We start from the raw sequence: 14,120 nt of genomic DNA, 5'->3' as shown, positions 1-14,120 counted from the left end.
TAGTGGTGACTAACTCGTTGAAGCTGCCTTGACTGGTCCAAACAATATTAATAACCGTCCGTTTAAAGCGTTTCCCCTGCGGCTCTCGGGCCTTCCTTTCCCATAGGGGAAGCCCAATGAGGGAAGGCGTCCCTCCGCCTCCTCGCTCCTGCCTCTCTCTGCACACATCTGCCAGCGTTGGAGCCCAGAGTCACATGTTACAGTGGAGTTTGCGGGCGATTGATCCCAGGCTCGTATATATATTTATATATGTTGTACGGAGGAGAAGAGTCCGTATGTATGTACGCATACATATATTGATACGTTGGCCAACTTGACTACATGCCCTTGCGGACGGATGAATGGATGGATGGATGGATGGATGGATGGATGGCTGGGTGGGTGGATGGATGGATGGCCGATGGCGATCGCATACGCCCACTGCACTCTCTGCGCGCTCCCCTTAGCAGTCATTGGCATCTCTGTTGTGCTTCTCTCCCAGGCCAACCGTGAACAGGTTTTTAGTCTGGAGTTTTCAGCCTTTCACGTAGACATAGGGTTGTTAACTGCCCCCTTTCCATTCACTCGATATGAGATGTGATCGGTCGGTGGCTGTGTTCTTCTCTCCTGTCGCCGCGACCACACAGACGGAAAGACTCACTCCTGAGAGATCTTTTCGGCCCGCCTGAAAAGTGGTCTGTTTTCTCTGAAAGTTTCGCTGTCAGCTTCTGTTGATATTGCGTGGTATGGCCTTGCTGCGTATTTTCCCTCTTTTGATCTCCATCTCCAGGGGGAAAACCCTCGCCAAAATCTACCCGGGATAGCACTCCTCTAGGTGGTAGGTAGGTATGCTTATTGCCTAAGTGTATGCAGGTATCCTGTCTACGACACATTAACTTCTCAAATCAACATGACCCTGATCCATTCCGTTCACTCTTACTGAATGGAAAATTTAAATGACACAAATCAAGCCGAATGGGCTTGGGTTTTATGAATAGGTTATTATTCACTTCTACAACGCTCATCATCGTTATGAAGAGTGATAGCTACAAGCACAAGCACAATCGACATTCCAGAGTGAATCTCTATCTCTATACCTGAATATTCACACAGCCCCCCCCCCACCATCCTTTGTCGAAATGCATTTTTTATCAAGTCAATTCCTCTCTTCTCGCCTCTTATTCCTTCTCTCTCTTTCTGCAATCATCAAGAACTTATTCCCGCTTCGTTTCATTTCAAGTTTATACCACCTCGTACTCGGCCCCGACTTTCAATCTGTATCTAAAACATTGAAGCCGTCGAAGAAAAATCCTCCATCATGACCGAAAACAATCCTGTCGTCATCCTGGACGATGATGAAGAAGTAGTTCAGACTGCTGGCGTCGCTGTGCGAGCCAATATCAGATCCAACTCGGGGCCAGTTTGTCCCAGCGAGGGCCCGCTTCGTGCAAGCCCACCCGCTGGTAAGAAAATCTATCTCCCGATTTCTCAATTGTCTGGTCTTATCTTACCATATGCTATCTGCAGTTCGCTTTAATAGAGACTCTCTTCTCGCGGCCCCTCTCGCCGGTAAGGAAATCTATCTTCCGCTTCCTTAATTGTAAGGCCCGCTCTTACCGTGTACTAGCACCGTTGCTCTCTAGTGGAGATGCTGTTCCTCCTCATCCATCCAGTAAGAAAATCAATCTCTCATTTCCTCGATTACCAGGCTTTGTCTTACTGTGTAATAGGAAATTCCCCTGGTAGGAATCACAACAATCTCCAGCAAGCAGAAATTGATGGGCAGAGTCAAGGGTCGACGGTCCTGTTCACCCTCAACACATCAGATTGGATAAGGAATATCACCAAAGACTCAAATTGCCTCCTCCTGAATTCTTCAAACCCGTTTCCTGCAGAGTCTCTTCCACCTTTCATTGCCCTGCAGCAGAAGCAGACAGGCCCGTCTGCTATCGCAGAAGAAAAGGGACTTGCGTCTTCCCAACCAGAATCAAGCAAACCGTATACCATTTCGCCCTTTGCAAGGGAATTTTTCACAGACATGGCTCGTACCATCGGCTGCGTTTTCCCCTACGGCGAATTCGCGGAAAAGTACAATTGTACTGTCGACCAGGTAAACATAGCATTGAGTGCAGTTGTCCTGGAACCGTTGATGAAGAGCGATGGAGTCACCAATGACGACCTAGGTGTCATGGAGATTGAGCTTGAGCAGGGTCCCGGTATGGACAAAATAAGTGACAGCTACCTTGGAAAAAAGTGGCTCAAGCAGTATAACACGGCTGTGCCAGAATCTCAACGAGAGACGCCGGCGGAAGCTTTCCCTCAGGATTTTGAAGAGACTCTTTTCGCAGCGTTTGGAGAGCTGGATGCTTATTGGAAAGCCAAGAATATAGGGCTCAAGATCTACAAGGCCTTTGAGGATGCAATGATAGTTGCGAGGAAAGAAGCAGAGAATCAAGCTCTCGCTGAACAACAACTGGGAAGTGTGGTGAACTGGGCGAAACTGCAGGCGCTGCAGCAGCAGCCGTCAACTATGACCAAGACGACAATTCCATCAGCTCTGCCAATGCAGGAACAGAAGTGTGGGAAAGGCCACTGTGCCACTCCGAGTCGCAAGCGTGCAAGAAGTTCATCAGACGAAACTGGTGAAGAAGAGGATACCAGTGGAGCGAGCAGTAACAATCCTACACCTTCGACATCGCCACCGACCTTCCTGCAACTTTCCCCTCCGGCCAAGAAGAAGGCAAAACTAACAGCCACCCAACCCACACCCACGTACCACATAGCACAATATATCGACCTTACATCTGATCACCATACAGCGCCATGCAATGAGATCCATAATCTTGATGGTCTCAGCGGCATTGGCAACGGCAATATCAACATCCCGGGAAGTCTGACAATCCCCTATTTATCCGTATCCGCGTATCCGATTACGCAGCAACCAACGTCTCTCCCCGGGTACCTATATGTCCCTGCTGCAACCACAAATCTCGAGCCCAAACCCAACCCCAACTCCTCCAACCTACCATTCTACTTCATCCGACCCGGCTCCCGACTTGACGTCACCGTCGACGATTACGGCAAATGCCAGCCCGAAGTATACACAGGAGCAGAAATCCCCAAACACGAATACGGAGGGGTTCTCGAGGGTATCCCTGTAGACAACAACGAATGTGGATGGAAAAGCCCTCCAGAGATATACCGCGAGCGCTTCCTTAGATTATCAAACAACCACAGCGCCCCTGCCGATGCGGAGGATCCGACAAGCAGTGTATCTTCGAACGAACTGCGGGATAAGGCTGCCAGTGAAGTGAAGACACCAAAAATACAAAAGAACTGGAGGGATTATATGCCTTCGAGTGGGATATTTGAATGTTATGCGAGGGCGCTGGAGGAGGAGAGGGTGCATAAGTGGTCTGACGAGCAATACGAAAAGAGAATTGAAGACCGCTATCTCGCTGTGTCAGGCAAGGTTGGGAAGTATATAGAGATGCTGGAGGCTCAAAGGATGGAGGATGTGCTTAGACTTGCTATGGAGGCAGCGGTCAATCAAGAAGGGAAGGAGAGTGAGAATGCTGGGACTACTCTAGCACCAATGGAGCCTGATGTGCAGATGTCTGAAGCCGCTCGGGATGGTAATGACAGGGAAAGTGACGGTGAAGAAGACGATGGAGATGGTGAAGAGGGTGAAGAAGAAGAAGAAGATGATGATGATGATGAAGATGAAGAAGAAGAAGAAGAAGATGATGACGATGATGATGATGACGAGGGTGACGACGAAGAGGACAGAGAGCAAGAGGATGAGTTAACCAAAATGATCCGAGAGCACTTGCGTGATACCGACGAGTGGTATAGACAGCTGGCGGAGAATGTGGACGATGATGGAGGTTATCGAGTAGGTCAAACTACATATCCCGCAGAGGAAGTTAAGCAGAAAGGGCAGAAAGGCGAGCTGAAAGAGGAAGGGCTGGAAATTGAACAGGAAGATACCCAGGAATGTGAACAGGACGATGACGAGGATGAAGAACAAGACGATGACCGGGAGGAGGATTTTGTTCCTTGAATGGAGCTTGATTTGAGGAGTAAATAGTTTGGTGAGTGGATGAGAGTTTTTTGCATATATCATTGTACTTTGAGAGCATTTGCTGGAACAAATGGAGGCAGTGGATGCCATTGTATGGTGATGTGTTTGTAACGTATGTAGTTAGTTGATAAAATTAAAAGAGCGAAATAAGGGGGGGCATTTGATTGCCTTTCTTAAAATTCTTAGCTTCCCTGTAAAATTCTCTTGTCATTAATATATTCATCAGCAGAAATCACCTAAATAGCATAAGGATATAATAAAGACAAGCTGGCTCGCTCCAACGAAGGATAGAAAAAGAAGTATATATACATAACGCAAAATACTTTCTCCCTTTCCAAAGGTTTGTTCCCCTATCCCTTCCCCACACGTCCAAATTAAATATCGAAAGGCAAAAACACAGAACGGGAAAAGGAAAATCGCGCTTCAAATGATATATCCACATGAACACGTACAAGCGAAATTGAAAAGCAGACTCAAACGGGTGCTCATATAATATACGGAAACGGAAACGAGGCATGGGGGAGGAATCAAGAACCAGGGAAAAATAAAAAAAAAAATCCATTGCAACAGAACAGAAAAAGGGACGATGTAAAACCATTCCATCTTATCATGTTAGTCATCCAATCAATCTAGCTAACTACCGCCCCGGATATCCATCATGATAACTCCCAGACGCCTGAGACCGATGCCCAGCTCCATACGCACCTCTATAACTCGTATCATAATCATGCAAATAGCTACTATCACCAGTCACAGGCAGCGGCGGCGGACTGGTCGGATTACTACCATGATTATTATTACTATTACTATTACTATTACTATTCGATGTCGGATCATACAACGGCGGGGGTGCAGTAGTTCCATGCAGGGCCGCCAAATCATCCGCGTCGTTGTTATGCAGCAGCGCATATGCGTCGTTGGGATCACGGCGGAAGGTGCCGGCGGTAGGGGATCTGCCGGAGCGGAATTCAGCGTCCCGGTCATCTTCGTCGTCGAAGTCTTGGGCTGGGTTGGACGAGAAGGCGGCTTTGGAATGTGCGGCGAAGGTGGGGTCGGAGCCTTCGTAGGGCATCGTGCCGCTTCGACGGTATTCTATGAGATTGCGGATGGAGAGGTAGGATGTGGCGACGAAGAGGAGGCTGTGCGGGGAAGAAGTGTTAGTGTTTTTATGGAATTGATAGAAGTATCAGAGTGAGAGAGAACTTACCACACCCCAACACCCAGGACCGCGGTTCCGGTGCTTAATCTGCACTTTGCGGGGGAACCGAATGCGAATGCATCGCAGCCATTTTTATCTTTATTCTTCTTATCATTTTCACCTTCTTTCTTGCCAGCGCCTACGTAGGATGCAACGGCCACCCAGGAGGCGAACCAGAGAACAGCGAATAACACGTCGATTGCAGCGAAGGCATACGCATTGCCGAATCTCCGTGTCCGTGGCCACATGGGCACTGCGGCGAGGTAGATGAGGGCGGGCGCCGTGAACCAACACTATATACAACACCAAGCAAGTAAGTTAGCAATCTGCTTCTCTCCCATGATGTTAAATGAATAACAATTCTGCTTTGACTGCCTCCAAAATCCGTGCTTTTCACACAGCCATATATATAAAGAGCAACAACAAAGGAAAGTGACATACCAGCGCAAAATAGTATGCTGTCCGACCGTCTGTATACCCATCCCGTGTGAAAACGGCGACTGTGAGGGCCCAGCCCAAAAAAACAACGAAGCCCTGCAGGCCATGAAGGAGCATCTTCACCCTTGGGAAATGAAACGAGGAAAACATGGTTGCCTGTAGGTTGACGCTGTGTATATTTTTATATGTTTACACCAGGCTTGCCCAGCACCCTTCTCTGAATAACACAGATATTCTCCAACCCGTTTTGATCGCACCGGATTCACTCGCTTCGGGATTTATTTCCGGCAATCAATGATAGCTGTATGGAGAGTATTTTTATCTAGGTAGCAGTAGTAGTAGTGATGTATTCTCTCGTAAGCTGTCGGGCTGGATGATGAGAAATAAATGAGCTTTTGTTGGGAGGCCGGGAGAGCAGGAGAGACAAGAGAAATAAATGAAAGAAAATGCAAGAGCAGCAAACAAACAGCAATGGCAGAAATGAGGGATAATAGACAGCAAAGTGCCTGACTCTTTGTCTGTGCTGTGGCTGCTGTCTTTGGTGGAGGCTGAGTTGGAGGCAGGCTGCGAGTTGCGATGTTTGTTTACCTGCAATCTTTTAGTCGAGAGTATTTAGTTAGTTAGGGCTGGCGGGCTGGCTGGCGCCTGGTCACTGGTCTATTTAGTCTCAAGAGAGCTGAGCAAGGCCCGGCTGCAGTTTGTTTCGCGTCTTCATCCAGGCGGGTCCCAATACCCACCTCTCTGAACAACGCATGAAATAAACTAAAATCCCCCAACCAATCATTCTCTAACATTTTCAGAAACCCCTTTGCTCGAATTTCGTCTCAACGACCATCGGGGTGATCGTAGATCATAGGTCCATATGGAGGGAGTAAATAAGCTCCCTCTAACTGGATATCTATGCATTGTCAAAGATAGAAGGCTGATGTTGATTGATGCTCGTTGAATTCCAACTCATATGCTGAACGGTGTCCAAAGGAGGTTCAGACAGGAAGGCAAATTTCAAGTTTCGCGGGTAACTATGGTGAACCCTCAATAAAGTTTCTTACAACGGGTTGGGGTATGGGTCAGGGGCATGACAGAAAGTTACATTCGTGATTTAGGATGTCACTCTATATAGTTACGCTAATCAAGGAATCTTCTTCTTCTCTCATAGTATTTAAATATATCATGCCTAACTAACTAGTTATTTGCTGCGCCTTTAGTTTAGTCACAACTATTAATAAGCCTTGAGCACGGCGCGCTGCTGCTGCCGCGCCTAACTATCCCTTGAAGCACTGCGAATGCGAGCTGTCAACTGTACCCAAAACAAAGAAAAATTATCAGACCAGGAGATAAAAATTTTAACTTATTGGAGCTCGTTCAATTCCTGGATCTTGTTTGATGTCTAGGCCTCGCTCGATTCTGAAAACTCGTTCTGTTCTTAGAGCTCATTCGAAATTACCCCCCTTCTTAATCTTACCACAGCACATTGTGCTGTTTGAGAGGTTCATGCTTGGGCTGAATGGAAAAAGGCCAATATCCTTGGTGAACTTGTTGAACTGCTGATGTTTACTATTGGGTGAATTACAAACAACAATATGGTTAACTAGATGATCTGGTGGAGTAAGTACTTACCTTCTTTTTACCAACTCCTCTAGCCAGGCATGCAATCCTCAAGTGTTTCCTCTGATCCGCATCTAGTTCAAATCGAATTCCATGCATTTGGCCCCAGGAAAATCTTCATGGAAATCTGGTCGCAAAGATCGTGCAGAACAGATATGTGATCATCATGCAGTTATCCAGTTAGGACTCAGGTAGGTCATTGATGCAGATAAGATACCTGTGAAGGGACCACCGGGCATTGCCTTCATATGCGTGGAGCAGAGAGAAGGTTCCCACACGAGTGAGTCGTCAGCGCGGCTGGTTTTGATGAACAGCAGCTCTAGAAGAGGTGCCTGCTTCTCCATGGTAGTCTGTTCTGGCCGAATTCCATTTGGTTTCACATGGTGTTGAAGCTCCCGGTTTTGTGCCGACTAATGGCTGAACAATCTCCCAACAGCACAGGGGGTGGGCCTGCATGACCTCCAGCTCAAAGTCTAAAAAGGTATTCCGCGTGCGCCCCAGGCAGGAAGAGTGGGAGGCATTCAGAGCTTCAGAGAATGGGAGGTGAAAAGAACCAGTACAAAATGCTGCAGTTGATGTCATTTTGTTTCTTTCAGAATAATTCTCAACATAGCGCTGCAGTTCTTGCACAGATTCTTCAGTTGATGACTTCATGGATTGGTCGGAGTGGCATAGGAAGGGTAGGAAGGCTATACGGGATTGAAATTGTAATATGTATGGGAGACCATTGAAGGATTGAAGAGAAGTATTAGCATAGGGGATGGAGAAAGGGAAGAAAGAGAAGAGAAAGGAGGAGAAGATGCAAGCTAGCAATTGTGTTATGAAGCAGGAAAAAATGAAGCTACTGTCTGATATAGTTTGTGATCCCAGTTATCTTTCCCTCCCTATTGTTCTTCAATGTCAACAATTCATCCTAGCACTGGTGCTGCGCAGGTATATATATACAAATTAAACCGACCAACACGCCCCTTGAAGCTAAAGTTCTCCAGGTGTTCCAGATGTAGATCGCAAGAGATTCTCCATTGCTAGCCCCCAAACTACCCCTGCTATTAGCTGTTCTTGTTGCCTTGTGTGTAGGTAGCCCGGATGGTCCAAAGATTTCAACAGCAGCTATCGGTTTCTCTTGCGGATTGAAGTGAGGATCTTGAATGAGAATTGTCTAAAAATGCTAAGTATTTGGCTTTCCGCCGCTTGGACGAGTAGTAACCCACACACTCCAAATAGAGGTTTTCCTCACCCTTGCCGCCCTGAAATATGAAGATGATATTCTCCTGCCTGTCATTCAATACTGTCTGATTGTTTACTCTGCTATTAATACTAGTTATAGATAATACAATATTTAAAAAAAAAAAAAAAAAAAAAAAAAGATGACACCCGGGTCTAGTGGCCACCCCTGGCTCCCTGATCAAAAAATGAAATAATTTTATGAATTCTAACAGGTTTATTATTCTATTATAATTACATGTTTGTCTGCTTCTAATGCAGCTCCTGTAGTCTTTTATCACTTGAATAAATAAATTTTTAGATTAAATTCTAATCTTCAAAACAGTAGTTTTATTTAGAGCCTGCTTAATCTTTTTAATATTAATAAATTTGCTATTGAAATCAGGTAAATTTTTTATTGATTTTCTAAACTTGTAAAATAGCTTTAAGTTATTTAGAATTAAATTTTTTTTTATTAATATTTAATATATTTATTTATTAAATAAATTATAAAACTTCTAAATTTATTTTAATTAAAATTTGTAAATTTTTTAATATTATTAATTAATAAATAAAATAAAATTATATTTTTATTTTTTTATTATATTCTCTAAAACAAGTAAGTTAATTTGAAAATATTTAAATTGAATAACGATAAAAATCTTCTTATAAAATAAGTAAAGCAGCAGATATTGACACACATACTGAGCTGAAAAGATATGTTTGATAAAAAGTAAATAAATTTGATGAGAAGTAAACATTAGAACGGCCATTCTGATAATGTTTTGATGTTGAAAATTCTGGTTTCTTCTAATAAGGCATTTCTCTTGTGCTTGGCGCCCGGAATCGCTGCGTCAAATGAAAACCAAAACGCGGCAGGGTAGATCATCCGTATCACGAGCTTGTGTCCGACCGCTTTGAGATGCCGTAGAGCAGGCACCAGTATTTTGCAACATAGACATGGATTTACGCGCAAATTGATGCTTTCATTTCCCTTATTCTTGCCATGTATTAACTATTATATATACTCCAACTGAAATCATTGTCATTCAACCTGTGTGTCTCCTTTCAGCCCTTTTGAGCGGAAAATCAAGCAGGATCAAATTAATAATAGCTAAAAAACCTTGGAATCGCCCTCTCTGACGAAGCAAACAGCTGCTGGGCACAATCGAGCCGTGATTGCAGCTGAAATAAACACTGGAGCAGTCAGTGGTGTTTGTGGGGACAAAATGTTCTGCTTGATTCTGGCAGCTGTCAAATTCGAAACACAATGCGAGGTGGCTTGCTTAGTGACCTTCAACCTACTTCTGATTGATCTCTGAAACACAGGCTCTTCAGACAAATGATGACTAGCGGAGAGTCGGAAGAAGGAGGAATAAAAAAGGAGGGAAGGGATAATTTGAACTCGGCAGTGCTAAATATGTTCGCATCCACTGAGACTCAATTCGACGACAGGTGCTTGCCAAGAGTCCTCACAGCGATTCAGCTGCCAAATAGCAACCTCCTTCAACCAGCCGATATTCAGGACAAGTTTCCCGTCCCTGGGTCTGTCGATCTGAACCTGGATAGAGATCGTAACTGCTTCCCTCAGGGCTCTGTTCTCGGGATGTCGCATGCCGGAAACCAGTCAACCGAATCCCCCGGGACCCCGGTGGGGGGGGGAACACCCTGCCCAGTTCTGTTGCATCCCAAGACCTTCTAACAGGTTAACCAGCCCGATCTGCTTAAATGCCAGGTTGTATACGAACTCTTGAGAAGAAAATAATATTGAATCCACTTAAAATTGCGACGGCGTGGATTGTCTCCTCGTGTGAACTTTTGCATTTATCCCTCATGAGTCAATTCCCAAGTTCTTCTCTCTCCTCTCTTTGATGTGGGATGAGAACTGCTGTCGAAAACAGTAAGTTCTATTCAGCAATGCTTCCTTCGTCTTGATGAAGAATGCGGATGCCAATGAGATCGTGTTTTCTGCCGTTGTTCCTCGCTGCAGCGTGCTATGGTCAGGAGCTTTCACAGAGGTCGCCAGCCGACCTCTGTGGTTTCACGGAAGGGAGATGTAAGCTGGGTTCCATATTTCCTGGACTTGGTGAAATGTTGCTAATTTTCTGCAAAAGCCGTCCTGCTTGGTAATCTCGCATTAATGATGGCAGGGAAAGTTTACAATTCAAGACGGACACAACGAAGCATTAGGTATTTTAGCCGCCTTCAAAAATCCTTGAAAGTACCCGTTGCTGATCGATATGGCTGAAGTGAATGAACTGTATTGGCTTGACCTAAACACCACCTTCAACGTCGAAGGTGGTATAACCCCGAATACGCTGCACAGAACTAGTATTCCAAACACAGGTCCTTATGAATCCGGAGGTGGATTCTTCGCTGGCGAGAATACCATCTACATATATTCTGGCCTTGGGAATTCAAAAAGATATGATTGGATGTGGTCGTATAACGCAAAGGATGGAACTTGGAGTCGCGCACAAGTTGATGGGGGAAAATTGAACTTAGATGAACGGTTTGGTGGGCTTTCAGCTGTCGCACCAGAATCCAATCTTTCCTTCTTTACAGGAGGTTGGGATATGCCCATTATCGGAACTTTGGTTTTCAACTCGACGGATGGCGCCAATCTTCAGTGGACAAACGTGACCAAAGTAGAGGGTGATGGCGCTGTCGGAGAACCTCGGATAGCCAATGGTGGAATGGATTATATACGCCTCGGAAAGAATGGAATCTTGGTTGCATTCGGTGGCTATGATGTATGCCCCAGTTCTCCACCACGTGTGTTGCCCCTGCACCAAGCTAACACTCTAGATAGACTTCCAAAAACGGAACTGGTCAGACCGAAACAACCCAAGATCTAAGGCCGATGGACAAGATCGGCGTGTATGATATCGACTCCAGCACATGGTGCGTGGACTGGACCAGAATTTCCCGATGCACAATTAACCTGTAGAAACTGACTAGTTCAATAGGTACGAAGTCGAAGCAACTGGCGATATTCCAACACCAAGAACAGCAGCATTCTGCACAGCTGTCTCTTCTGCATCTGATGACTCTTCCTTTCAGGTGCATATGTACGGCGGTCGCAGTCGTCTGAAAACGAACGCAACTTCGTATGATGACCTGTACATTTTGACACTACCATCCTTCCGCTGGATACAAGTTCCCACCATTGGTGTGAAACCATGGACGGCGGCTGGAGTCGGCCGCGACAGCCACAAATGCATTTCCTGGAAGGACGGGGAGATGGTAGTTCTCGGAGGAACTACTCGACGAAACGACACCGTGCAAAAGGGATGTAGTAGGGATCATCCACCTATTCGAGTCCTCAACACTAGCAAGTTTCGGTGGGAAAAGCAATTTGAGCGGGAAACTAAATATTCGGTTCCTGGCCTAGTGTCTGATGTAGTGGGCGGAGAGTATGTTTCTACCCCGTTGCCCGCATATGTGCGCTGTATTGTGTGCCATACTAACGCGTTTTCCACACCCAGTTCAACTGGAAAGGCTACTCTAAAAGAACCGGAAGGCAGTTGGGGCAATAAAAAATTACACAGCATCTTCTCTCAGACTGTAGCAAGATGCCCTGACGTAAGTGAAGTGCCATTACCCTCACAACCAACGTCCACACAAAACCCATCCGCACAACCAACAGGAACTCCTCCACCAAAGTCTTCTAACACAGGCACAATTACAGGTGGAGTTGTAGGTGGCGTTGCAGGACTCGCCATCATCGGAGCTATTGTTTTCTTCACGAAACGAAGGAAACCGAGTCACCGCAGAATTAGCAACCCATTCAATGCCACTCACGCCGTTCCCACTGCTCCCGCTGTTCACTATCCTGAACCTCAGCGCGAACTGCCTCCAACCGATACAAAGAATATCTCATTCACGCACCTCCAACAAGAACCCGGAGAGCTTCCAGGAAACGCCGTTGCACCTCCCTGCTCTGAACTGGCATCGCCTATAGATCAATATTGTGGCCAGGCGGTATTTGAACTTGAATCAACTGTTCAGCCTCCTTCGCTGCCTCTCAAAGATTAACCAACTCCTTCACATGCATTCCCGCACTTTAAATATCTGGTTATCGCCGCTCTGCACTCAAACCTCTCTTCCTTCGTTGATCCTCTATGCGGCGTTTTCCTCTCCGTATTTTATTTTATCAATCCCATTGCTGGCTCTGTTCCCATTCGAACTGAGGGTAATCGTCGTCGTTAGAGCATGGAGAACGGAGCAAAGATATCATTATGTGATATTGTAGTTACCCTTACGCGAAGTCTGCTTAGGATGCACTAGGAAAGCATGTTCTCCCACGTATTTCTCCGAACCTCTTTTTTCTATACATATTAGCTTTACATAGTACATATTTTATTCTCTAGTGACTGACTAGGCGTTCATGGCAAAAGAAACCTACAATCGATTGTTGAACTATTGATGCTATTTTTTTTTTTTCTCACTTCGAGTTGGGGCTCTCAGTGCATTATGTATCAGAAATGGTTTTTTTCTATAACATGGGGATTTACACTGAACTCTGACGCAAGAAATTGTCCTTAAGTGTTCCACACTCTTCACCCCAGTTAAAATTAACATTTAGCTGCATATGTACGTTTTGCATGTTGCATCTTCTATTAACACGCACCATCCCATGCCCATTTCAACATCATGTTAGCGTATAGAGAACTCAAGACGTCAAGATAAGATTAGAGGTAAAATTACGGGAGCTAGAGGTAACTGAACGAGAAGAAGAGAAGAAAGTCAAAAAATAAAATGAAATAAAGTAACATAGAATAAAAAAAAAAAAACAAAAATAATAAAAAATAAAGAAGGCCTGATAACCTGAGCAAAGGGTGAATACGTGTAAACAATAACCATAATGATGTATAACTACGAGTAAAGGCAAATGAATACATATTGCGTGTGAAGTTTATGAAAATTCAACTCTGTCCGTAATCGGCATCGGCTGAAGGTTTCTCTGGCTGAAAATTGAAGAATCAATGATCAACTATCTCAAGCCACACTTAGCACTATCCTGAAGATCAGCCAAAGTCAACTTTGAAAATTGTTTTTCCACTCCAGCTAAGCCAGTCCAAGCCTAGCCGAGCTTCAGCGGATTAGATATCAGGAATTATGTTAGTGTCAAATAATGGAACAATGGATTTGTATCGTGTCTGCTTAAATTCTATTCATTGGGTTTGAGTTGTTGTTCAGTTACTCTCCACCGGGAGCATTATTGACCTCCACTGGGGATTAATGGGTAAGCTAGTCAAAAACAAGATCAATTGAACTGTATCCATCACCGACATGGATTTCCACAAGGACCGATATCATAACATGATCTTGAAGAAATCCATGGCATTTTCAGGCTCATTTGGCAAAATACATGTATCTTCCAAGATTATGGTTTCGTGCTCTCATTGCCGCTTTCGGATTCACTCTGCTTATCTTTGCATAATAATTATTGGGGGTTGGAGACGATTTCGTGAGCGTAAATCAGGCTTCGATAAACTATCATCGTGGCGCGGCTGGCGTAACTTGGTATTGGAGCGTGGTGGAAGCTGCATCCACGCCAGATGGCTGCATCTCAGCATCGTGCTAGCCAAGCCCTTCCAAACACATTGC

At 45.1% G+C, this 14,120-nt stretch overlaps 3 protein-coding genes across 3 annotated transcripts; 2 read left to right on the top strand and 1 right to left on the bottom strand.

Annotated features, from left to right (window-relative positions):
• Positions 1 to 1,297: 1,297 nt before the first annotated feature.
• PAAG_04912 (hypothetical protein) lies at positions 1,298 to 4,042 on the top strand (the record flags this gene model as incomplete). Its single annotated transcript, XM_002793337.1, has 4 exons — positions 1,298 to 1,442; positions 1,507 to 1,548; positions 1,607 to 1,651; positions 1,710 to 4,042. The coding sequence occupies 4 exons, from the start codon at positions 1,298 to 1,300 to the stop codon at positions 4,040 to 4,042; spliced, it is 2,565 nt and encodes an 854-aa protein (XP_002793383.1).
• Positions 4,043 to 4,700: 658 nt separating this feature from the next.
• Positions 4,701 to 5,849, bottom strand: PAAG_04911 (hypothetical protein; the record flags this gene model as incomplete). Its single annotated transcript, XM_002793336.2, has 3 exons — positions 4,701 to 5,202; positions 5,271 to 5,554; positions 5,703 to 5,849. 3 exons carry the CDS (start codon positions 5,847 to 5,849, stop codon positions 4,701 to 4,703), a joined length of 933 nt encoding a protein of 310 aa, XP_002793382.2.
• A 4,898-nt stretch (positions 5,850 to 10,747) lies between these two features.
• PAAG_04910 (hypothetical protein) lies at positions 10,748 to 12,545 on the top strand (the record flags this gene model as incomplete). Its single annotated transcript, XM_015845410.1, has 4 exons — positions 10,748 to 11,260; positions 11,320 to 11,411; positions 11,477 to 11,923; positions 11,996 to 12,545. 4 exons carry the CDS (start codon positions 10,748 to 10,750, stop codon positions 12,543 to 12,545), a joined length of 1,602 nt encoding a protein of 533 aa, XP_015699636.1.
• Positions 12,546 to 14,120: the final 1,575 nt, after the last annotated feature.

The sequence above is a fragment of the Paracoccidioides lutzii genome (assembly GCF_000150705.2).
Source record: "Paracoccidioides lutzii Pb01 unplaced genomic scaffold supercont2.12, whole genome shotgun sequence".
NCBI lineage: Eukaryota > Fungi > Ascomycota > Eurotiomycetes > Onygenales > Ajellomycetaceae > Paracoccidioides > Paracoccidioides lutzii.
This window is presented reverse-complemented; position numbering and strand designations above follow the sequence as displayed.